We start from the raw sequence: 24,517 nt of genomic DNA on the forward strand, positions 1-24,517 counted from the left end.
TTTCAAAACCATATTTTATAAAACATTCTTACTCCAAACAACCTTTTATTAATTTCAGAAAACTTAGGATATTACATTAATGACACAACTCTGTAAATAAATCCAAAAATTAAAATACAAATAGAACCAACATCCAAAATTCATGTTCAAGTTATCAACACTTCAAAATGAAAAACTTTTACAAAGTCCAAAACAAATTTTAAAAAATTTGGAAACTGAACCAGTTCACCGTTTTTGGCAAAAACTGACTAGTTCAATCCAATTCAACTACGTAACCAATTCAGCGAAGAAAACCGTTATAGTTTAGGCACTGGTTTCCTGTTTGACCAGTTCAATCTGGTTTCTATAAAACTGGAGGTGGGTATAATTTACTTTAAGAGTTACTATCCTTTCCTTAAACATTGCTTGTAAACTTACATTACAATTTTATCACTACATATACATGGTGATTAACTAATTATGGTTCAACTATAGGAAGCTTGGTTTAATTACTCTTCTAAGCAATATAGCTTACTCAAATTTACCTTTTAGATCTTATAATTAAAAAAATTCTAATTTATTCTTATATATATTTATCATTTTTTTCTATTAATTTCTATATTTTTATAAATTTTACATTTTCATTTCTATAGAAATAAGCTAGAGACTTAAAAAAGAATAAAGTATATATAAAGACAAAAATAGAATATTCTTAACTACAATGACCAAAAAGATAATTAAAAGAATTGTTGTCGAAAACATCAATTTGTCGTCTGTAAATTCCTTGAGAAATAGGAAAATTTGCGTCTATCACATTGATGATTTTGAGGACTCAGCCAGGCAAAAGCTTTCGATTATTTAAAAAACAAAAAAGTTTTTGTTTTCTTAATGTTTGTAATCTAAATACATTTGAAAATATTTGTACTCTGAACACATTTTCTAAAAGATTGTTCCATCAGAATTTAAACACTTGAAGAAAACCAAAAGTAAAGGATGAGAAAACATCTCATTTGTTTTTGTTGTTTTTTAGAATGTCTTGATTTAGAAAACTTGTACTCAGAATAATTTTCGCAACTTGAAAATTTTAAATTAAAAAATGATTGTCGAGTAATAGAATTTTATTTTTTTTAATAAACGAAAAAAAAAAAAAAAAGAAGAAGAAGAAGAAGCAAACATTCGTGAATCGGCTGCTTTTGGGTCTTCCAGTTTGAACCTCCGGGAATCCGAAACACAAAAGGGCCTAGCCCAACAGACAATAAAATTATACAAGAATGTCAAGGCCTCCCCCAACATGCAATACGTAATGCCAAATCCCACTAGTGGCACTTGCAAGGTCAACCACATACAATTAATAACTTTATAATAAGTCATTGTTTAAGTGGTACTAGATCAACCCTTTTAAGTTAGGTCTCAAATTTAAATCTTGCATATAAAAAAAGAATTGAAAAAGGAAATTCGTTAAAAGTGACTAATAAATTTTTCGAAAAAACTACTCGGTACATATCAATAACAAAGTTAAAAATAATAATCCCGGGGTGCCTCTTCCGCTTTTCCACTCCTAAATTTTATAGGGTGAATCAACTATACTAGACACAGCCAATTCATTGAATTTTAATTCTAACATCCCATTTTCTAATCCATGTAATAGATAGAACAAATAGTTCTTTCTGCTCTCAGAGCACTAAGGGTGGGGGGAGCACATATTTACCCAGTAACAACATAAGTATTTACCCCAAAAAAAAAAAAAAAAAAAAAAAGCAACGTAGGTAATTTTATACAGGCTTGGATCTAAACCACATATCACTGTCAGCTGATAGTTATTTCCTTTCCAGTTTCTTGGGGCTCACGATAGAAGAGAGACAAGAGAAACAAACTCCAGGGTGATACGGCCCTTGGACCTTGTGTTGATGACAAAATGCTCGGGGTACTTCCTCAATAGCATAAGCAAGCCATACCATGGCTTCCCTTTGGAATCAGGACCAGGCCAATCTTCTGACGTTAGATACCTCCTCACTCTACTGTGGTGCCAAACACTGCTATATTGCTCCAACAGCTAAACAAAAGAAAAAAGATAAGTTAAGCACCCAGAATTAAACGGATGAGTTTCTGTATCTTACCAAACGTATTTAGATGAATAATGATTCATTTTAAGTCATCCCAAACTACTTACACCACAACAAGCACTGGATGTTTAAGTTTGTATTCTTCTTTAAGTCATTTCCACCACTATTTTCCATACCCTCACTGTTCTCTTATTAGAATGTTTTCAAGCACCCTGTTGATGCTACTATGTAAAAGTGAAAAACAAGAAAAAACAATCCAAGCAGTTTTCCCCAATTTAGGTGGTAAAAACTGAAAGAAAAAAAAATAGCTATACAGGTTAAAGCACACTAGACGAGCCAATCGTTAGAAAAGCATCAATGTTGCATCGTAAGCACCCTCAGAGAACAGTCTACTGTATAAAAGTGAAAAATAAGAAAAAAGAATCCAAGCAGTTTTCCCCAAATTTAGGCGGTAAAAACTGAAAAAAAAAAAAAAAAAATAGCTATACATGGGTGAAGCACACTTGACGAGCAATCATTAGAAAAGCATCAATGTTGCACTGTAAGCACCCTCAGAAAACAGTCTACTATTCTACCAGAACTGTGATATGAAGAAGCATGGGCAATTACAATGTAACAGGTTACCTAACCCTAGAAATCCTAGAATCATAGACTACATGGGTGAATGTGCCAATTCAAAACCAACATTTGCATATGCCTATGAATTCGAGACTTCAACCGTAGGTTATCAATGATTACAGGAATATTTGTTAATAAAACCTTTGTTTGGAAATTTATAAAATATTATGTTTGGAATTGGAAATCCATTTACTTTAGAGGTGAATTTAATAGGGTCTTTGATAGGGGACCTGTGGTTAAACAGGTCTATGTTAGGAGGGAAAAGGGAGGCAGTTAGTTATTTAAGTAACTAACTGATGACAGTCGGGTAGGGATTGTTAAATTGTATAAATAGGAGGGAATAAGGGAGAGGAAGGGGTTCGGAAGTATTGTATTCTGGGAGAGATAGGCACTCTCGAATTGCCTGGTTTCACTGTATTCGGTCTTTCGGTTGGTATTGACAGCAAGGGTTCAAGAGAAATAATACTACAATCTTTCGTTTTTTTTCAATTCTCTCTTAATATCCAGTTGAGACCTATCAACTGGCATCAGAGCTGGTTGCGAACCTGGGGCGATCAAGAATGGAGAAGAAAATGGAGATTCGGTTGGAACAGGTGGAAAGGGGCTTGCAAGACATACAGAAACGTGCGGCGGAAGAAACCGAATGGTGACGCAACATTGAGGGGGCGATACGCGAGATGCTGGAACAGTTGAAGGAATTGCGCGTGACGATTGGGACAACGGGAAAAAATGGCAGAGAGGGTGACGAAATTTCATTGGTAACAGGCACGGAAAGAACGGGTGGAAATGGCAAAACCTAGAACTTCCTCTATTTCAGGGGGATGAAGTGCTGGGTTGGGTGGGAAAGATGGAGAGATATTTCAGGTTGAAAGGCGTCTTGGAGGACGAGAAGGTGGAGGTGGCGATGGTGGCGCTGCAAGGGAAGGCGCTGGCGTGGTTTCAGTGGTGGGAAAGTAGAAATCAAAATCCCTCATGGATGGATTTCAAAGGTTCATTACTGAGAAGATTTCAGCCCGTGGTGGCACAAAACCCTTTTGAGATGCTGTTGGGCCTTAAACAGGAAGGGAGTGTGGCTGAATAGAGAGAAATTTGAGACCAATTCGGGACCTCTTAGGATTGGGGATGCAAATTATTTGAAGGGCATTTTCTTGAATGGTCTAAAGGAGGAGGTTAAAGCGGAATTGAGGTTGCATCAACTTAATTCGTTGGAGGAAATTATGGACTTGGCTCTTTTGATAGAATCTCGAAATTCTATTTTGAAGAAGGAAGTGGGGGAATCGTCGACGACCATTAACAAGGGAGGATGGAACAAGAACATCTATGGCAATTGGAGGGACGAAGAGAAGAAAAGAAATGATGAAACCACTGAAACGAAAAGGGAGGAGAGTAGGAAGGGGGAAGGAAAGCTGAATTGGAAAAATATGACGGATGCGGAGTACCAAGAAAGGAGGAGAAAGGGAATTTGTTTCAGATGTGAAGAAAAATACTCTCCTGGACATGTGTGTAAAAACAAGCAAATTAGAATAATGTTGCTTGAAGAGGGCATGGAAGAGACGGAGGAAGAAGAGGAGATCCAATGGAGTGGTAAGCCTTCCACCACGACATTAGATTTTCGAAGTATGGTGGAATGACTTCCAAACATTCGTTCAAATTTCGGGGAAAGATAGGGGATAATTCAATCTTGGTTTTGATTGATTGTGGAGCTTCCCACAATTTCATTGCTGAATCGGTGGTGAAGAAATTGGGACTGAAGGTGGAGAAAACAGAACCGTATTGGGTGAAGGTAGGGGATGGTCATAGTGTGAGGGCGCAGGGGATGTGCGCAGGGGTGGAGTTGGAGGTGCAGGGGGTGTCCGTGAGGCAAAATTTTTATTTGTTTGCCTTGGAGGGAGTCGACGTGATATTGGGAATGCAATGGTTGAGGGGACTGGGAGAAATCAAGGCTAATTTTGATAAATTAACCGTGAAAATCAGGGTAGGGGGAGAAGTTTATCAGATCAAGGGAGATTCTTCCTTGAGTATATCGGAAGCGCCATTGAAAGGGACCCTCAAACATTTGAAGGAGGAAGAAATCTACTGGGTGGAGTGTTGTGTGGCAGAAACAGGACCGGGGGAGAAGATGAGAGCAATTCCAGAAAGCATAAAACAAATACTAGAGGAGTTTAAGGAGGTTTTCCGGGAACCCCAGGGGCTACCTCCTTCAAGAGGGCAAGATCATGCTATCAATTTGAAGGAAGGGGCAGAGATTCCTAACCTCAGACCCTATAGGTACCCTTATTACCAGAAAAATGAGATTGAAAAATTGGTGCAAGATATGCTGAGAACCGGAATAATCAGACCTAGCATCAGTCCTTATGCTAGTTCTATTATTTTGGTAAAAAAGAAGGACGGAAGCTGGTGGTTTTGTGTGGATTACAGAGCATTGAATAAGGTAACCATACTAGATAAATTCCCAATTCCGGTTATTGATGAACTATTGGATGAACTGTCTAGGGCCACCGTATTTTCTAAATTGGATTTGAAATCGGGCTATCATCAAATTCGAATGAGAGAAGAGGATATTCACAAGACTGCTTTTAGAACACATGAGGGGCACTATGAATATTTGGTAATGCCTTTCGGCCTTACCAATGCTCCTTCAACATTCCAAGGGTTAATGAACGAAGTATTGCGGCCATTTTTGAGGAAGTTTGTGTTAGTATTTTTTGATGACATTTTGGTGGATAGCAGGGACGAGGAAGAACATCAACACCACTTACGACAAGTGCTGGCACGTCTGCGAGAAAATTCGTTAGTGGCTAATGGGAAGAAGTGTGAGTTTGCAAGATCTCATATGGAGTATTTGGGTCATGTCATTTCGGTCGAAGGAGTAGCAGCAGACCTTTCTAAGGTAGAAGCCATGCTCAAGTGGCCTCAACCCACGAATCTCAAGGGTTTGAGGGGTTTTTTGGGTCTTACTGGCTACTATAGGAGGTTTGTTCGTGGATATGGGGAGATGTCTAGACCTCTAACAGAATTGTTGAAGAAAGACGCTTTTGTGTGGAATGGGGAAGCTACCAAAGCTTTTGAGACACTTAAGCAGGCCATGGCAGCATTACCTATACTGGCAGTACCGAACTTTTCCAAGCAGTTTGTAGTGGAGTCTGATGCTTCTAGCAGAGGAATAGGGGCAGTGTTGTTACAAGAGGGCAGACCATTAGCCTTTATGAGCAAAGCATTATCTGAAAAGGCACAGAAGAAATCAGTTTATGAAAGAGAACAAGGTTATACGGCAGATGGCAGCAAGGACCTTTAAGTGCCATATTGCCATGGCGGATGCCATGGCGGACATCATGGCGGACAAAAAAAAAATATATATATATATATATATATAATATGATGCAAAAGCAGAAAAATAACAAACACAGTCACATTAAAACCAACAATATAACAATCTAAAATTCATGACATTTACAATCTATTGATAGTCATCATAAAGAAACATAAACATAAACAAAAACAGCCATCAAAACAAAGCAACAATGTTAAAAAATAGCAAAACACAATTGTCATTCCTAAAACTATTTTGTTTAATCCCCTTCACTCTTCATCCTCATCAATGTCTACATAATTAATTTCCACATGATGATTTTTCTCATTCAAAAATCCTTCAGCTTCTTCTCCATCTGAATGTATGAAATTAGCATTTGGTTCCTCCTCCTCACTGCTAGTGCTAGAATCTTCTGATGCCTCAACTTCTTCAACCCTTTTCCCCTTATTCTTTGAAGCTAATCCTTTGGCTCTTTTAGAAGGATTAGTAGATGTTCCTACTTGCTCCTCCCCACTTACTCCTCTCCTTTTGTGACGCCTAGTGTATTGTCTAGGCTCATCAAGTCCCGAAGCTTGATAAACTTGTCTCCAAGTAAGGTCATCATCTCCTTCATGAACCCTCTCATCTTCACCTTCTTCCTCATCCATCTCTCCAATTAGCCACTCATTGCAATCATCAATCCCATTGAGACTAATGGGATCGATTTCATCCTTAAGGTTATACCTTTGATGGAGTGCTTGATTATACTTGACAAATACCAAGTCATGTAGTCTTTTATGCTCGAGTCTATTCCTTCTCTTGGTATGAACCTAAAACAATTAAATAAATACTTATTACTTAAGGAATAATAAGCAAAACATTGATTATTAACTTTAAATTGGAATTGAGAAATTAATTACTTGCTCAAAGACGCTCCAATTACGTTCACAACCCGAAGCACTACATGTCAAGCTAAGGATCCTTATTGCAAGTTGTTGCAAATATGGAGTATCTGAACCTTACATCCGCCACCATTGAGCTACAAATGCAAACAAAATATGTTAACACAAACACTTGAGCAAATGACTTTATGACTTAGAGAATAATAGTTCAAAAGTTGCAATGTTTTGTCTCTTACCCGGTGCAACTTCACCCCTCATTGCTATGGCAGTTGTGCACCCAAACATACCACTCGCAGCTTTATAGTGAGCCAACTCCTTATGAACAGTCTTTTCCATCTCCAAATCTCCCAGCAATTTATTGATACAATCATACAAACCCCTAATAATCTCACCATTAAACTCCATCTGTGGGTTGGCATAAAAGAACTCTGGGTTCAAAAAGTGACCAGCAGCATGTAAAGGGCGATGAAGCTGAATATCCCATCTTTTATCAATGATTTCAAACACATCCTTGTATTTGCTTTCATTTTTAAAAGATTTCATGATGGTTTCCTTTGCCTTGTCCATTGCCTCATATATGTAGCCCATGGCTGGTTTTTTCTCACTATCCACAAGCCTAAGCACTTTCACAAGAGGAGCCATCACTTTCAGAATGAAAACTACATTCTTCCAAAAACTAGGCATCAAGACAGTTTTTGTGGCTTCTTTTCCCTTGGCCTCCTTTGCTAGCTTGTTTTCATTCCACTCTTCTGACACAAACATCTTTCGAAGATTAGTTTTCTCTTGATGAATCCTCTCCAAGGAAAGATAAGATGTGGCAAATCGAGTGATTGCATGCCTGACTAATTCCCTCCCCCCAGTAAAGAACCTCAACATGCTCAAAGTGCTTGAATGGCTATAAATGAAGCCAACAAGAGAGATAGCTCGCTGAATGGTCTTCTTTATATGGGGCAGCTTGCCAATATCCTCTAACATCAAATCTATACAATGTGCAGCACAAGGAGTCCAATAAATTTTTTTTCTTTTCTCCTCTAGCAACCTACCAGCAAGAACATAATTACTTCCGTTGTCCGTTATAACTTGGACAACCTTTTCCTCTCCAATCTCCTCCACAATAGAATCCAGCAACTCAAATATCTTTTCACCGGTCTTTACATAATCAGATGCATCAACCAACCTTAAGAACATTGTCCCAGAAGAGGAGTTCACCAAAAAGTTTATTATGCTTCTTTGTTTCCTATCAGTCCAAGCATCTGACATTAAGGAACACCCAAAACTTGCCCATTGATCCTTTAGTGGCTTCATTAATTCATTAGTGAACTCCACTTCTTTTTGAAGGAGTGGTACTCTAATGTCATGATAGGAAGGAGCTTTCAAATGCTTCCCAAAATGCCCAATTTCACGAATCATATCTTGAAAACTTTCCAACTTTATCAAGTTGAAAGATATGCCAGCTTGGTACCAAAAGCGTGCTATATATTGGTAAACCCTTTCTATAGCTTTTTTATCACAAAGCTCTCTTATGCCTGCTTGCACCACCTTGTCTTTCCTATTTTTTGCAGCTGTAGATTGAGGTTGAGTGTAAAGGTCCATAGGTCCTTTCCTAGTATCCTTCAATCTAAAATCACCAATTGGAGGTAATCGAGAATCAGAACCTCCTAATTCCATAAATCCTTCTTCACATTGTACCTCAATCTCTTGCATTGCCTTCTTGAATGCTTCATTTTGCCTATGCTTCTTACCATCCATAGCTGCCCTTATCTCAACTTTGACAGCTTCAGGAGCCATCAAACAAGCTGTAACATTGCCCGCCTTTCCAATCAAATGTTGTTTCACCCTTGTGATACCTCCTTTCATGACCTTCCGGCAATAATTACAAAGAATCTCATTTGTATCATTCTCTCTGACCGGTGTACAATGCTTCCAAGCAACGTCACTCCTTAGAATTAATGGAACTAGAAGATGACATTGTGGGTGGCCGAGAGTTTGAATCTGCCTCCCCTGACATTGTTGGATTGTCGGATGCGGTGGCAGTTGTGATGGAAAAACTCAAAGGAGGAGGAGGAAAATCTTGTCGGAAGTCACGGTGGTGCTGTCGTAGGTCACGGTGGCGTGCAGAGGTGACGGCGGAGGTGGTGGTGGCTCGCGGGGAGGCTAGGGTGGCGTGCGCGGAGGCAGCTGCGGTGGTGGCAGAGGTTATGGTGGCGCGACAGTGATGCCAGCGGAGGAGAAGAGACTTCTTAGTTCTTACGTGATGGTGGCGGCTGCATCGGAGGCTGCGACGGTGGCAGCTGCGTCAGAGGCGACAGTGGCGGTTGAGTCGTCGGCGTCGGTGGCGGTTGCGTCGTCGACGACGGTGGCAGATGCGGCGTGGGAGTCGGAGCAGTTGCGGGGGGGAGGTTTGCACGAAAGGGATTGTAAGTGATTTAGGGTTTCTAATGCCCTATATCATCTGTTGGGTGCCCAACCCGGAAAACAAACCTAGGTCCAAACCAGAAAATAAAAAAATAGGCCCAAAACGAATAAAATAAAAAAAAGGGCCAAAACAAAAAAAAATGGCCCAATAACGGCGCCATGTCCGCCATGTCCGCCACGGACCGCCACGCCAGACCCGCCGTAACGGCCGCCATCTCCAAAATGGCGGAACCCCGCCATTTTCACCCTAAACCGCCATAAAGGATTGCAGCCGCCGCCGCCACGCCGTTATGGCCTCGTTATGGCGCCGCCATAACCGTTTTTTGATAACACTGAAAGAGAATTAATGGCAATTGTGTTGGCTGTACAGAAATGGAGACATTACTTGATGGGAAGGAAATTCATTATAAAAACCGACCAGAGAAGCCTTAAATTTCTTACTAAGTAGAAATTGTTGGGAGAGGAGCATCACAAGTGGACCACCAAACTGTTGGGATTTGATTTTGAAATCCACTACAAGCCTGGTTATGAGAATAAGGCTGCAGATGGGCTTTCAAGGCAGATGATGTATGCTTCCATATCAAGGGTGGAAATGGAGGAGTGGCAGAAATGGGAAGAGGAGTTCTTGGAGGATGCTGAAATGCAAGCTTTAATACAAAAATTGATCACTGACCCTGACCGGTTGAAGGAGTATGAACTAAAGGAGGGAAAATTATTCTTTAAGGGCAAGTTGGTTTTGCCCAGGAATTCTAGCATAATTCCTCTTATCATTCAGGAGTTTCATGAGACGGCTATGGGGGGACATGCTGGAGTGTTCAGAACCTTCAAGAGGGTGTCGGCTGTATTTTTCTGGAAGGGAATGAAGAAGGATATCACTAAATTTGTGACCGAATGTCACATCTGCCAGACTAATAAATATCAAACATTGGCTCCAGGGGGATTGCTACAACCCTTACCAATCCCTACCCAAATTTGGACTGACCTTTCCATGGATTTCATTGGTGGACTCCCAAGAGCTTCGGGCAAGGATACAGTTTTGGTGGTAGTAGACAGGTTATCTAAGTATGCCCACTTCTTACCCCTATCCCATCCTTTTTCAGCACAGGAGGTAGCCCAAATGTTCATTCAGGAAGTGGTGCGACTGCATGGGTTTCCCGAGTCCATTGTCACGGATAGGGACAAGTTATTTTTGAGTCAATTCTGGTTAGAATTGTTTAAATCAGCAGGCACTAAATTGAAATATACTTCAACCTATCATCCCCAATCAGACGGACAAACGGAAGTGGTTAACAGGTGCTTGGAGGATTATTTGAGGTGCTTCGTGGGCGATAAACCCAAGCAATGGCCTAGGTGGCTAGCTTGGGCAGAATTTTGTTTCAACACACATTACAATCAGTCGGCGGGTATGACTCCATTCAAGGCAGTGTATGAAAGGGATCCCCCAGCGATTTTTAAGGCTCAAACCTTCCCGTCCAAAGTGGAAGCTGTGAATGTAACAAGGTTATCGATGGCGGATAACGGTCTATGCGGTGAGGCCAAAAATCCTTTATAACTCTATGGCGGATGCCATGGCGGCCTATGGCGGACGTCATGGCGGACAAAAAAAAATTAATAATAAAAATATTTTTATATATTATATACAAAGAAAATAGCAAAACAATAAATAACAAGTAACAAAACTAAATTAAAAGCAACATAATATCAACTTAAATACTTAAATATCATAACAACAATACCATAATTCATTAAGTCTCATAACATAATTGATTAAAACACAACAAAAAACATAGAAAAACAAGAGTACAAGAAGCATTTTGCTAATCTAATCATCCTCATCATCATCATTCTCCTCCTCTTCCTCAATATAATCATTCTCTTCATAAAATAGGAACAATAATAAAATAGGAACTCAATATTATTTTAGAATTTATAAAAAAAATAGAAATTTAAATTGACCCAATTAGTAGAAGAATTAAGATTAAAAAAATTCTTGTTGCAGATGCAGCAACCAACTCATTAAAAATGAAGAAAGGACTCAAAGGAGTAGGAAAAAAATAAAGGAAAAAGGAGGATTAAAACTGGAGAAAAAAAAAACTTAGGTTTTAACTCGCCGAAGTTGCTAACCGGAGTTGTTCACCGGAGTGCAAGACCACCACGATTCAGGTCGCCGACCAAAAACGTGACCAAAGGGTGGTGGGCGACGGTGAACTACAGTGATCAAAGGTGGTTTCGAATTTCATAGGTCCTATTCATGCCCGCGTTGTGGTTCAGATCGTCGAAGCCGTGGACCACCGCAGTTCAGGTCGCCGGTCAGAGAGATGACCGGCGAGTGGTGGGCGACGGCGGAGGAACGTCATCGGAGACTGGTTGAAGGTAGATGAGCTGCGTTTGGGTGGGTGGCTGTCGTGGCTTCTCATTCTTCAACCCTAAGACCATTAGGGCATACTTGTTGGGCCTAGTTTGAAGCCCAAAACTGGCCCCAGACCCGTTACGTCCGCTATCACCTTTATAGCGTTATGGGTCAAAACGGAAATGGCGGCCACCATGGCGAAAATGGCGGACGGCGCCACAAAACGCCATTTTGCGGATGGCGAATGGCGGCGAGGCCCAAAACCGCCCCGCCATAACGTTATAGCGGCGTTATAACGGTTTTTTGATAACCTTGGAATGTGATGGCAGAAGAGAGAGATGGAGTTCTGGAGGAGCTAAAGGCGAACATTGGTAAGGCACAGCATAGGATGAAACAGCAAGCAGATAGGAAGAGAAGAGGTGTTAACTTTGAGGTGGGAGATTGGGTTTATCTCAAAGGCCAACCTTATAGGCTCAAATCGCTAGCGAAAAGGAGAAATGAGAAATTAGGCCCGAGATACTATGGTCCTTTTCAGGTGTTGGCTAAGGTTGGCATTGTGGCTTACAAGTTGCAATTACCGGAGAGCAGTAGAATTCATCCAATTTTCCACGTCAATAAATTAAAGAAGGCCATCCCACTGGAGAAGCAAGTACAGTCCCTTCCGAAGGAAATTTCGGTAGAATGGGAATTGCAGCCACAACCTGTAGAACTCTTATCTTACAGGTACAGCAGAACAGGAGAACTGGAGGTGCTCATCCAATGGCACAACCTACCGGACTGTGAGAATTCGTGGGAGACAGCAACCAAGATGCAGACTGCATTTCCACAATTCCACCTTGAGGACAAGGTGATTGCTCGAGGGGGGAGTATTGATAGGGGACCTGTGGTTAAACAGGTCTATGTTAGGAGGGAAAAGGGGGGCAGTTAGTTATTTTAGTAACTAACTGATGACAGTCGGGTAGGGACTGTAAATTGTATAAATAGGAGGGAATAAGGGAGAGGAAGGGGTTCGGAAGTATTGTATTCTGAGAGAGATAGGCACTCTCGAATTGCCTGGTTTCACTGTATTCAGTCTTTCGGTTGGTATTGACAGCAAGGGTTCAAGAGAAATAATACTACAATCTTTCGTTTTTTTTCAATTCTCTCTTAATATCCAGTTGAGACCTATCAGTGTTAAATAATGAGAGATATGTGAAAAACAAGTCCGATTATGCCTATTCCTAATCCTAAATGGAATGGAACAATGCAGGGATCTATATGTAAACATAGTATCTATTTAGATATGCTCAAATGACCCCCTTCTCTTATAAGTTGACCACAACAAATCCACTAAATTTTGGTTGGATTTGAGTTTATTTTCTTTTGGTTTTAATTGTTGTCATTGACATTTTCCCTTTATTTTTTTAGTCATTTAATTCTTATAAGGATAATAAAATAAATTTGCTCCAAAAAATCTATCTAGGTTGTGAATAGCAGAAAATAGTGCCACTATAGCAGCATTGTGTCACATTGTGGCAGCCAGCCACTATTCTGATTTAGTTGCATTGTGTTTTAGTGTAATGGTTGTTGCGGCTTATATAGCAATGGAAATCATGAGTGCTTCAAACACATTGAGTGGGACTTGGGTATTATGGGGTACCTAACTCCAACATTAAGAAGTATGGGAGCTTGCTGGAGTATTTAAGTGCTTGGTTTTCCCCCCTTAACAACTAGCTTTTAACGGAAGGTTTCCCAAGTGCTTGATTCTTATCAATTTGTACAGAGCTTATTGTTGGTGTCTTGAAGAAGGCTATCTAAAGTGCTGTAAAGTGCCAACCGCTAGGGCATCTACTATCAAGGGCAGTGCTATGATAAGGGGCTTGGGAATTATGGGATCTCGCATTGACTAATATGGTATGCTTGATGGAATATTTAAGTCTTTGGTTCTCCCCCCTTAGCTAGCTTCCCCAAGTGCTTTATCAATTGTCAGCTCTTCTATTTATTATTTAACAGCTATCTACAGTGTATTAGGTACCCCATAATACCCAAGTATATCACACACCTGGGCTGCTATCCTGAAATCATTCAAACATTCATGCCCCAAATTTTAAAGTTGCAGTCTTGCCGAGGCACATTCAGGAGTATTTTGGGGTTTTATAATCAAAATAAAAGGGTTTCAAGTTTTTGGGATAAAACTCTTGCCTCTTCTCACCTACATGTGCTATCTTCGATCCAACTCTGTTACTGTACAATCCATCAACCAATTGCTCTCAATCTATTTTCTGGCCATGACCTGGTTTTGCTGTTATTTACTTGTATTTTTTGCTTAACACCTGTGATTTTTTATTTTTAATTATGAATATCATGAATCGAGTATTTTAAAAAAATTTGAGCACTTTATATGTAGTATAAGTTATGTAATAAGTAAAACATTTCAGATTAGCGACTAAACTGCTATGCACTATCCTGCAACGTTTGCTTATTTGCCAACCACCACTATCTAAGATTGATGACTGTAAAATCAAATCAAATCAATCACATGCTAGCATCATTATTATGGTTAGGTATCGTGTGGCAGACCTAGGCCGCTACCATTTTCAATTTGCAATGCATTTTTAATGCCATAGCTATAGCAGTCGCTATAGTGCCAGAAATCATACAATATCACAACAATTGCAGGCATGACAGAACCCTAAACCATAAGGGTAGGAAATTCCTTTTACCCTCCTCAATACTGTGTATTTTTAGTTTTATTGGAGGACAATTTTCAGATTTGCATCATGTTCTAATGTCGTGGGCTTCCAGCTGCTATAGTGCCAGAAATTGAACAATTTCAAAGCAATTGCAGGCATGACTAGGTCACATAATACCGTGTACCAAATACTCCCTATGTAAGGGTTGGAAAGTTTTACCCACATAATACCGTGTACTTTTGGGTTTTATTGGAGTGAAATTTCAGGATCCCCCTTTTTTCATTCTGCAACAACATAAACCCTATTCTGACTAGGTCACAGGTGCACCAATGTCATTCAAAGATGAACCACTATTCTCTGGGACCATCTCCATTCATTTCTGCTGTTTTCCAGTGCCATAGGTGTTTCATGATTTCATCTCTAGTTCATGTTTTCCGTTTCCCTCGCATGCATATGGCTTTAACCACGGATATATTTTTATTTTTATTTTTTAGAATTTATATATGTATATGATAGACACCCATTAGTTAGGATAGTTGGTTGAAAAAATAAGGCATGGAACCTATGTATAAGGGGGGAGGTGGAAAGAGATCTCATGTCAAATTTGAGATAGTTGGAGCCTTTGGGCATTGGAAGGTGCAGAGTGCAGACCCTCAAAAATCTGAAACTTAGACACATCTAGTGAATGATAGAGTTGAATAAGGAGTGGATCTGGACTTCCCAAAACATCTAGACCATGTATTGCCTTCTAGGGGGCTTCTTCCCTATTGTTCAGTGAACAAAATTAGATTTTTCTCGATGTCTTTTATATCAGTTCTAACACGGTTATCAGAAAGTTGATCTGGGTATTGTGGGTTCCAATTTTGGCAGGTTCTTGGAGCTTCCTTGATCAGTATCCATGGAGGGTCATCATGGTATCTAACCAAGGGCTTGAAGCCAGAATTGAAGAGATTCAGTGCCAGCATAATGAGGCACAGCACCTAAACAAAATGCAGTTCGAAGCATTGGGGTAGGGAATTGAATCATCAAAGGAAATGATGAAAGGAATGATATGAGAAGTACAGGTGATCCTGAACCTTTAACATGATTGTCAGAGGGAATATAAAGAAGCAGTTTCAGTCACTAGGAGGGCAGCAAAACCCACGAAGATTTCATTTCCACCATCGTATAGAAATGAGTATCAGCAAGAAGAGCCTAGTAGAATGGATTATCTAATTTATCAAGATTGAAGCAAACAGGGTTATTGGTGAATCAAGAACAGGTCCACATTCCAAGTCAATAATCAGAAGTGGATTGGACCAATAGGTTGGGAAAAGAGATCAAAACAGATAGATCAATGAATTTTTATTGGTTTGAGTTTGTTTTCATGAATGAGAACCATTTTCTGAGCTTGTGAGATGAAGAACAAATGTGGCTTCATGCAAGTAAGGAAGTGAGTGAAGAGAGAGAAGATGACCGACCTTGAGGGTGGTGGGGTGGTACAATGGTGAAGCAAAGATGGAGGAGAAAGCAATGGCCCTGGAAGCATGGGTTTTGAGAAATCTGGTCAACCTAGCACTCCCATTGGAACTGCCAGACTCAACTCTGAATGACTGTAGGAAGGATGACAGAGGAAGGGACAACAAAAACTGTGGCAGCACCCAGTAGTAGGGTGCATAGGAAGGAGAAGAAAGAAAGAGCCGAGTTCGAATTGCACAAATGCAGCTCAATTTCTGGCCTAATGCAGGTATACAAAATGCTGGCCCATACTGAATACCATTACCTTCTATGTGTTTTTCAAAAGTGGTCAAAGTTTAAGGAATATATACATCACACTATTAGATATTATAAAAACCAAAAATAATGGATATTGGTAATGTGGCTGTCAGATTTGTCAAGTGAGGCCTCACTTGACAGATTTGACAATTTGTTGCTATTTACCAATATCTAATTTTTTGTTGAATATAATATCCAATAGTGTGATATATATCCTAAAGTGAAGAATTGGAATCTGGGAAAAAGATGATTTCTTAATTCTTATTTAGAATTAATGAGTCCAGCGCCGGCCTAATACAGTAAAATGGAAAAAAAAGTAAGGAAAACAGGAAGCCTCAGCAATTGAATTGTCCTCATGGTCCAGACCTAGCAGAATAAGGTTGATGACCTCCATAACCTTCAACTACAACTGGAAACACTCTGATTCGTTACCAAAAACCCCTCAGAAAACAGAGAATTAGAGAAGAATGGAAACACTCAAATTTTGTTTGACCCAAGAGGATTGAAAGTACATTTTGCACTGCAGTGGTCTGGTTGGCTTGGTCACCGTGCTTCAATCAGTTGGAACACTGGTGGAACTTTATTTCAGCAGCCACAAGCTGTTCACCCTAAGGACAAGGTGAAACTTGAGGAGAGGAGTATCGATAGATACCCATTAGTTAGTTAAATTTGTTACTTAGGATAGATGGTTGAAGAAATATAAATAAGAGAGGAGGTGGAAAGAGAGATCTCATTGGTTGGTGCAGCCCCTCAAACATCTTCAAATTAGGACTTTTGGTGCTGCTTGACAGGAGACCCCCAATTAAGTTCTATGTTACGAGAAATAATAAACTAGGGAATCAAAACCCAGATGTAACAAACTAACAGAATATAGTTGGTGTAGTTAGAAAGGAGAAGTGAGGGGGCATTGATTGGGTATAATTGATGTGGGGGAGAGTCCAGGTTCTCTTGAATAGCATGGGCGCTTAGAGATTTTCAATAAATACAGATTCTTTCTTTCATTCTCTGAACCAATTCGATCACTGGTATTATCTCAGAGCTGTGAGAAGCATGCATTTCTGGAGAAGGAAGGTTGATGGTGTCGACAAGAATGGATTTGAGACTGCAGCTAATGAAGAAAGTAATGGATGGTTGGAATCAGGACAGAGAAATGCAAGCAACCCAATTCAAACTGCAAGATGCTCGACTTAAAACTTTTAAGAGATAACAGAGGGCACAAAATCTTTGGATGGCAGCGGAATGCACAGAGACAAACAATGAACATCTATGACAAGGAGAGTTTGGAATTAAAGGGAGTATACCTACTTGTATAGAGGTTGAGAGGTGGTAGAAGCTAGAGATACCCATCTTCGCAGGGGAAGAAGTGTATGGTGGGGTGAACAAGCTAGAGAAATACTTCCACACAAGGGGATTTCAGAGAAACAAAGGATGTCACGATCCACACTTCTTGAAACATCTTGCAGTGTATTGTTTTCTTGTGTGTGTATGTGTGGGTGGGGTGGTGGGGGGGGGGGGTCCCTATTGTTCAGTCAATAAAATTTGATCTTGCTGTTTTTGATACCTGTTATATCAGTAAAGCATAATTATTTATTTTATATCTCAAATTTTAGCACAGCAATTGTCCCACTACAGCAGTTTCAGAGTCAGTTGCTCTTTGGGATTGATAACTACATTGTGTTCTGAACATAGAAATTTAATTGTAAATTAATCCAAATCTCCTTTTTTATGATGTGTTGCAAACATGAAAATTGATTTCAAAAATCAAATCATTTTCAATTTTTCAAGATTCCAAACATAACCTAAGAGTTAACGTTTGATTTCATTGCAATGGAAAAATGCTAATTACACTAAATATTCTGCACCCATTCTATTTAGTTAATGTGAAATTTACCAAACAAGACACAGTATGTTGAAGAATGTGTTCTCAAGATTCATCCAAAGTATAACCTACTATGTAGATTTCTCGTTACAACTACAAAAACATATTAAAAAGGTTTCCATACGTTTGGGAGTTTATAAAATCATGAAGGTTCTGTACCAAAAACCACATAGAACATATTGATCAGAACTAACCTCCGCATGAAGTTTCTCCATAGGCATCCACTCTCCAGGACCACAGAGATCAGAGAGAACAGTAGCTACAGATGATACTACATCCTTTTCTTCCAGCTGCTGAAGCTGGAGATTGTCAGCATCTCGATCTACTCGGGATCTGCCTTCAGACTTCTTATCTGCGGGAACCAAACCATTACAGAGACATTAAAATTCTGAGACTATTCATGTAAAATATAAGTTGGTTCTAATACAAAAGCATACACAAATGGGATAACATCAATAAAGAAAAATACACAAGTTAGATAAAATGCATGTGGATTTCCTATTTACTAATTTTGGCAGCTTCGGTGTATTTCTGAACGAAATCAGCTTGCTGCTATTTTGTTTTCTTTCCTTTATAGCAGGAATGTTTATCCTCTTGTAGATGAACTTTTTCTATCTTCCTTTTAATATCCATTTACTGAAAATAAAAAACAACTTACACATTTAAATGATTTCAATTTTCAATATTAAAAACTAGTTTCTATTTAGTTTCTCTATTGTATTTCTATCACAGCATTTAATGAGAATAAATCATTTGAATAAGTTCATATTAAAAATTATTCATAGCAAAAGCACCAATTACTCTTTACAAGTTTCAAGAGGGTACAATAACTTTTTCACCTAGTTACCTTTACCTAAACTTGTGTTAGCTAAAGGCTGAGATCCAACATCAACTATAGATATGACTGATGTAGAGCTTATAAAATAAAGGCTTGGACAATCCTCACCTCATGAGCTAACTTTACAAGTTAGGACCAACCCAAACTCAAGATGATTTCAGAACCTATCATAGATCTAATATTGGGCCACCCTCAACACAGTAACCTACTTGACCCAATGGCTTTCCCAGTGCAATCTACCTGACCCCGTGGCTTTCCCAGTGTTATAAAAGAAAAACCAGTCATACAATTTCCACATTTCAGATGTCCAATTTTGGGTGCAAGGGGGTGTATTGAAATCTTACATGAACCCTAGATATGGCCAGAGTTTATAAAGGCCTGGATAATCCTCAACTTATGGGCTAGCTTATATTTTCTGCTTTAACTTGTATTAGAGAATAGAATAATAAATACTTTTATTAACTGTATTGAATTAGTTCTCTATATTTAGTTTCAGTGTAAATCATTATGTTAGTTAGCTGTTTCAGACTTGTCTATATATGTAGTTTGTATCTATTGAATATGTACCTTAAGATTCATCAATAATACAATTTTACTAAATCCTCTAAACTCTCTCTCTCTCATAACTTGTACCTAACATAATACTAGGAAGACAGACAGTTTGAAAATTAAATTTAGCCTATATGCATTTCATGTTACGATACAAAATCTCTAAAACGACAAAGTAATAAGTGAAAATTTGATAACAGGCAAGGAAACAAGATTGGTTCAGGCTATTAAACAAATAATTAATCAGTCAAAAACAAAGATTCAATAATAATACAACTATAAATCAAAGTTACTGTCAAGATCCCATATCAGTTAGGAATATGGGTCATAGTTACTTGGTATGCTATACCCTCAGTACAGGTACAGAGTACATTACTATGGAATATGTGGTACGTAACAGGTAACCATATTTGGTACTCTAGTTGGATTCATGGTACTTTTTATTAATTGAAATGTTCTTACTATAAACTTTAAAGAACTATAAGAGCACAAAATATTCTCTTAATTATTATCATTTTTCTTGTTCCCAATAACCAAGTGGACTTCAAATATCTATTTCGCAAAACCAATTTATGTTAATTAAACAAGCAGTTTTGACAAAACCAAAACTACTTGCACTTTTGTCAACTATGATCTGCATGTTCACCACTATATATCTATTGAATTATTTAAAAGCAGTAGAATATTTGCTAATAATGTCAACACACTTAGGTAGCTTATGGGTCTATAGCAAATAATGGGAACTGTAGCATATCTTTTTGAAACATGGTGCTAATTATATTAAAAAACAATATGACATATTCAATATTATTTGAAATAAAGTAACATCATCATATCACTGGAAAATGAGTATGTCTTGGCCCTTAACATGAATGGGTGACAAGGAAGGAAGAAGGAAGCTAGGGTGAGAGACTTGATAATGTCTCTCATTGTGAGAAAGGATTTGATCCATTAGATATGATAATTTTAAAATCAACGGCTGAAATATCTATTTCTCTCTTTTATTTATTTTTCTTTATTTTTCCCTTACTTTCACAAAATGACCCTTTCATTCTCCCACCAATTCTCCAACAGCTTGTACCCTTTCCCCCTCCTCAACAACTTGATTCTCAAACCTCTCCTCTCTCCTACGGCACCCTCACTCTGGTGCTAACAACAACCACCTTTGCCAATGGCTCTATGACAACTTCCAATCCTCCCATCCCGAATCTCTACTTTCTCTCCCCTCTTTCCTCTTCTCTTTCTCTCCCCTCCACACTATAGCTCCAATCTCACTTCCAATGGCAGCCCTTTTCACGGCCTCTTTTTCATTAAGTGTGTTTGGAAACTCATCCAACATGTCCGTATATACCAAAAGCCATGTCAAATTGAATGTTTTATCTAGAAGCTATAATTTGATGCGGATCCACATTGCAAGCTACTTTCCAAAAATGCACTAAAACTAGGAGGATCAATTTGTGATGGCTCTACATGGTGGCTTGAGATGGCATTGTGTGGATTTGTGTCTCTATTTTGAGATGACATTAGTGTTCATGGTGGGCAAGATTGGAACATTGGCATATGGATTTTATGATTTTTGAAGATGAAGAGGTTGTTGTCCGATTTGTCTTCCTCGTAGTGGGTGTGGCCATTGATTATGACTTTGCCATTTGGGAGGATTTGATTGGACGCAAACCAACGGCTGGCAAAGAGCTTGCTTTGGGGGAGCTTGAGTCAGTCACTGGTAGTGTTGGGGGCATCATTTAGGCTACCAGGTTGGAGGACAGTGTTGTCAAGGTTGAGAGCACTGTTGATATCACCGTAGTCCGCAACATGATGAAGAAGAAAGGAAGGGTGAAGTCGAAAGTGTGAAAAAATAAAAAAGAAGGAAATTTTCATCCATTCATTTAAAAATTAATAAATCTAACAGCCGAATATGATGTAGAAGTCCTAGTGTCTACACCACCAGAAGTATATGCTAAACTTTATATTTCAAACTATATGCATTGGTGGATATTCTATACACTAGTTACAAGAGTTCGTATAAGGAGATGACTGTGTGGTTTCAACATTGTGCAGGAATAACCTTTTAGGAGAAAGACATTTATAATTTGAACCTAATACATATTATCTTTATTAATCCAGTTGATGACACAATTAACTAACCAAAAAAAAGTTTGACCAGTGAAAATATATCTGAAGGGACTCCCGAAGAGCAATAGATCAAACCAAATTCAAAGCTGCCCTACCATTTTTAAAATTGCAAGAATTTAGGAATTGAGCATGGTTTAAGTTATAAAATGTGAAGGAGGTGTGTCATAATAGAAATAATACAAACATGGAAACAAAACAGTTTCCCTTGCAGACAAATCCTTGCACAATTAAATTTTAAAAAAGGGACTGATTACAATTTGCAATATCATTAAAAGGCATAAATAAGATTTTTCTATGAATTGAAGTTCCAAAGGCTCCCATGACCAGCATGATCCGTTTAGCATCCACCAACTTAACTGTAATACCACATATTCGTCACTCTCCCCAGGGAATCAATGTTCTGGAAATTCCATGACAATTTTTCAATGTAGCAAATTATCTAAATCTATTCCACCTTTCTAGTCACTGCAAATAATACCAACCAGAGGCACAACCAAATATAATGGAAAATGGCAACTAAACGAGATAACAACCATCTAACCTTGCAAAACCAATGACCCTCATAAAACACAAATTCAAAAAACGATAACAAAGATACATCTTACACTATCCTCAAGCATACCAAAAATTCCAAATATAAGACTAAAACAGGCTCCACATTATAACTGTAAGTTGAAAACATAAGCCCTCAACTTTACACCCTCACTAAAGTTCATGGACTGAACCCAAAGAATTAACTAAAAAGCAGAGGTAAAGGCCCTTTCCCTGAAGATAAAAAGTGGTGTCCCCCTTTACGAATTTTAATAACAAGATGCATTTAGAGGGGCACTTGAGATAGTAAACAGAAACAGTGTACATATCCTACCACATTCACTACATCCAAGAAAACAATTAGTAAATCACCAAATAATCATACAACTCCTGCATGGCCAAATGAAAGCAATACAGTGAAAACTCTCACAACCCAAAAAAAGTCATGCAATAGCTATATCAGAAAGATCTACTAAGCTTCTACATTTGCATAGGAGTTTCCAACACATGACCAAGAGGTGTCAGCATTGGGGCACCGTCCAACATGTGGACAGCCAATCTAATGCTGCATCTGTGCTTTATAGATACTCTTTACAATCAACAATAATAAACAACAAAAGAATAACTAAAGCTCACACACATTTTCTGGTACAAAGAAACAACATTCATCCCAGTCAAAACCAAGCAAACTGGGGACAAATCTTAAAGGCAAAACACTCATAAAGACATCCTATTGCAAACATACCAAAAGAAAAGAAACAACATTACAACAATTTGTCAAAATTCAAATATCATAAAGAGTCTCAACCAAGTATACAGATTCAAAGAGTTACGTTATCATAAACTCAAATTCAAGGGGAACAAATCCTATACAAACTCCAAAACACACAGTGCAAGAGATCATTTAAACTCAAACACATGCTATAAAATTCAACATCAGATATGTCACCACAAAAAAGCACACATCATGAATAGGATTCACCATAAACCTGGCTGTATATCTATAACAATAAGTGTGCACAACAAAATTTAGATACAGTTCCTTGAGTGCAAGGATTTAGAAAACATTTTATGACTGCAATTTCGGCCGCAACATCAAAGTTTTTGGAATCCTCGCAACCACAATTGCAGCCACATCAGCCCCAATTCCCCGCAATATCAAGAATTGGGATGAAACCTCAAACACAACCACAATTTAAAACCTTGTTTAGTGCATATTTTGTAGTTCTCTTATCAGAATTAAAGTTTCATCTCACTAATCCAAGTAATAAAAAAATTTCCCAAAAACTCGAAGTTAAATTCCAATTTTGATTGGTCAACAACAAGAAGAAAAGGACCAAATAAACTATATCTAACTTTTGTCTAAACATGAATTACTCCTATGAGCAATGTCGCAACCAGGATTGAAGTTTCACCTCAATAATCCCCATAAAAATGTGTCCTAGAAAGTCAACTTAGGTTACCAAAGTGAAATTCCAATTTTAATAGGACAACAACAAGAAAAGGACCAAAGGAACTATAAGTCTATTTAGAATCAAGCTAAGAAGAGCTTCAAGAGCTTCTAGTTCTTTTTTTTTTCTCATAAAGAAGCTCTCAAAAGCTCTTATAAGGTTATACCCAAACAACCTCTATAGACAAAACTCTCAAATGCTCCTCTAAGGTTGTAGCCAAACAAACTCCATATCTAAATTTTGTCTAAACATAAGCAACAACGCAATCCACAGCTCCATTAGAACCAGAAATCCAGAAGCACTAACCCAAAGGTGCGGACAGGGATGCCTTGCCAGCAGCATAGCCATAGCCATCATACCCTTCCCTCCGCATCTTCCTCCCACCGACATCATCCTCGTCGTCAAACTCCTCCTCGTAGTACTCCCTCCGGTGCGCCTTCTTGGCCGCGGCAGGGCCCAGATGGTAATTGTAGTGGCCGACGACGGGCCCAGGAGCGGGGTGGGCGGGGTAGTGGCGCGGGCCGAGGGGCCCGCCCAGTATGCTGCGAACGGGCAAGAGGAAGTAGAACTCCTTGTCCCCAATCTGGAGCAGATCTTGGGAATCGAGCTTCACGGGGGGGTTGTCGGGGAGGTGGAGCACGCCCTCCACGAGGCACCCGTTCTTGCCGAGGACCTCGAGGGCGAAGCGCCGCCGCGCGAAGTCGTAGAAGATGCGGGCGTGGTGGCGGGAGATGTTCATGCCGCCGCCGAGGCTCGAGAGGTCCACGTCCACGGTGGACTTCTTCGAGTTGCGGCCCAGGACGATGGAGTAGGTCTGCATGTAGTACTCGAAGTCCTCGCCCTGGAGCTTCGCGAACCCGGCCTCCACGTCGCCGCCGCCGCCGCCCGCCGCGGTTGCCATCGCCGGAGAATTCGAATTGGGGGAAGCGAGAGGGTTTGGTTTGATCAGAGAGAGTGAAGAAGGGATGGAAGGAATGAAATTGCGAATTGTAAATGAATTTACTCGATTTCGGAAACAAGAATGTAAATTGAATAATAATCAAGGTTCCCAACAGGGCGGGTTTAGCTACTCTTCTTACTTTTCTCGCCTAGG

General features: G+C 39.2%; 2 protein-coding genes across 4 annotated transcripts; both read right to left on the minus strand.

Moving 5' to 3' along the window:
* Window positions 1-1,494: 1,494 nt before the first annotated feature.
* Window positions 1,495-24,517, minus strand: FHA2 (SMAD/FHA domain-containing protein). 2 transcript variants are annotated; one of them, XR_002238834.3, is made up of 4 exons: window positions 23,731-24,517; window positions 18,117-18,274; window positions 5,759-5,881; window positions 1,893-2,032 (listed from the first exon to the last, which is right to left on the minus strand). XR_002238834.3 is itself a non-coding variant. In XM_020348337.3 (3 exons), the coding sequence occupies exons 1-3, from the start codon at window positions 24,323-24,325 to the stop codon at window positions 1,823-1,825; spliced, it is 963 nt and encodes a 320-aa protein (XP_020203926.1). In that variant the 5' UTR covers window positions 24,326-24,516; the 3' UTR covers window positions 1,495-1,822. The 2 variants fall into 2 exon arrangements, 1 of the variants encoding a protein (XP_020203926.1); XM_020348337.3 differs by lacking the exon at window positions 5,759-5,881 and having other exon boundaries at window positions 1,495-2,032; window positions 23,731-24,516.
* LOC145956831 (uncharacterized) lies at window positions 6,073-18,110 on the minus strand. Of its 2 annotated transcripts, XM_083072578.1 has the most exons (3): window positions 7,088-18,110; window positions 6,870-6,988; window positions 6,073-6,779 (listed from the first exon to the last, which is right to left on the minus strand). In XM_083072578.1, exons 1-2 carry the CDS (start codon window positions 8,706-8,708, stop codon window positions 6,969-6,971), a joined length of 1,641 nt encoding a protein of 546 aa, XP_082928704.1. In that variant the 5' UTR covers window positions 8,709-18,110; the 3' UTR covers window positions 6,073-6,779; window positions 6,870-6,968. The 2 variants fall into 2 exon arrangements, with proteins under 2 accessions (XP_082928704.1, XP_082928703.1); XM_083072577.1 differs by having other exon boundaries at window positions 6,870-18,110.

This window comes from Cajanus cajan, chromosome 4, assembly GCF_000230855.2.
Source record: "Cajanus cajan strain Asha chromosome 4, NIPB_CcT2T_4, whole genome shotgun sequence".
NCBI classification, from domain to species: domain Eukaryota; kingdom Viridiplantae; phylum Streptophyta; class Magnoliopsida; order Fabales; family Fabaceae; genus Cajanus; species Cajanus cajan.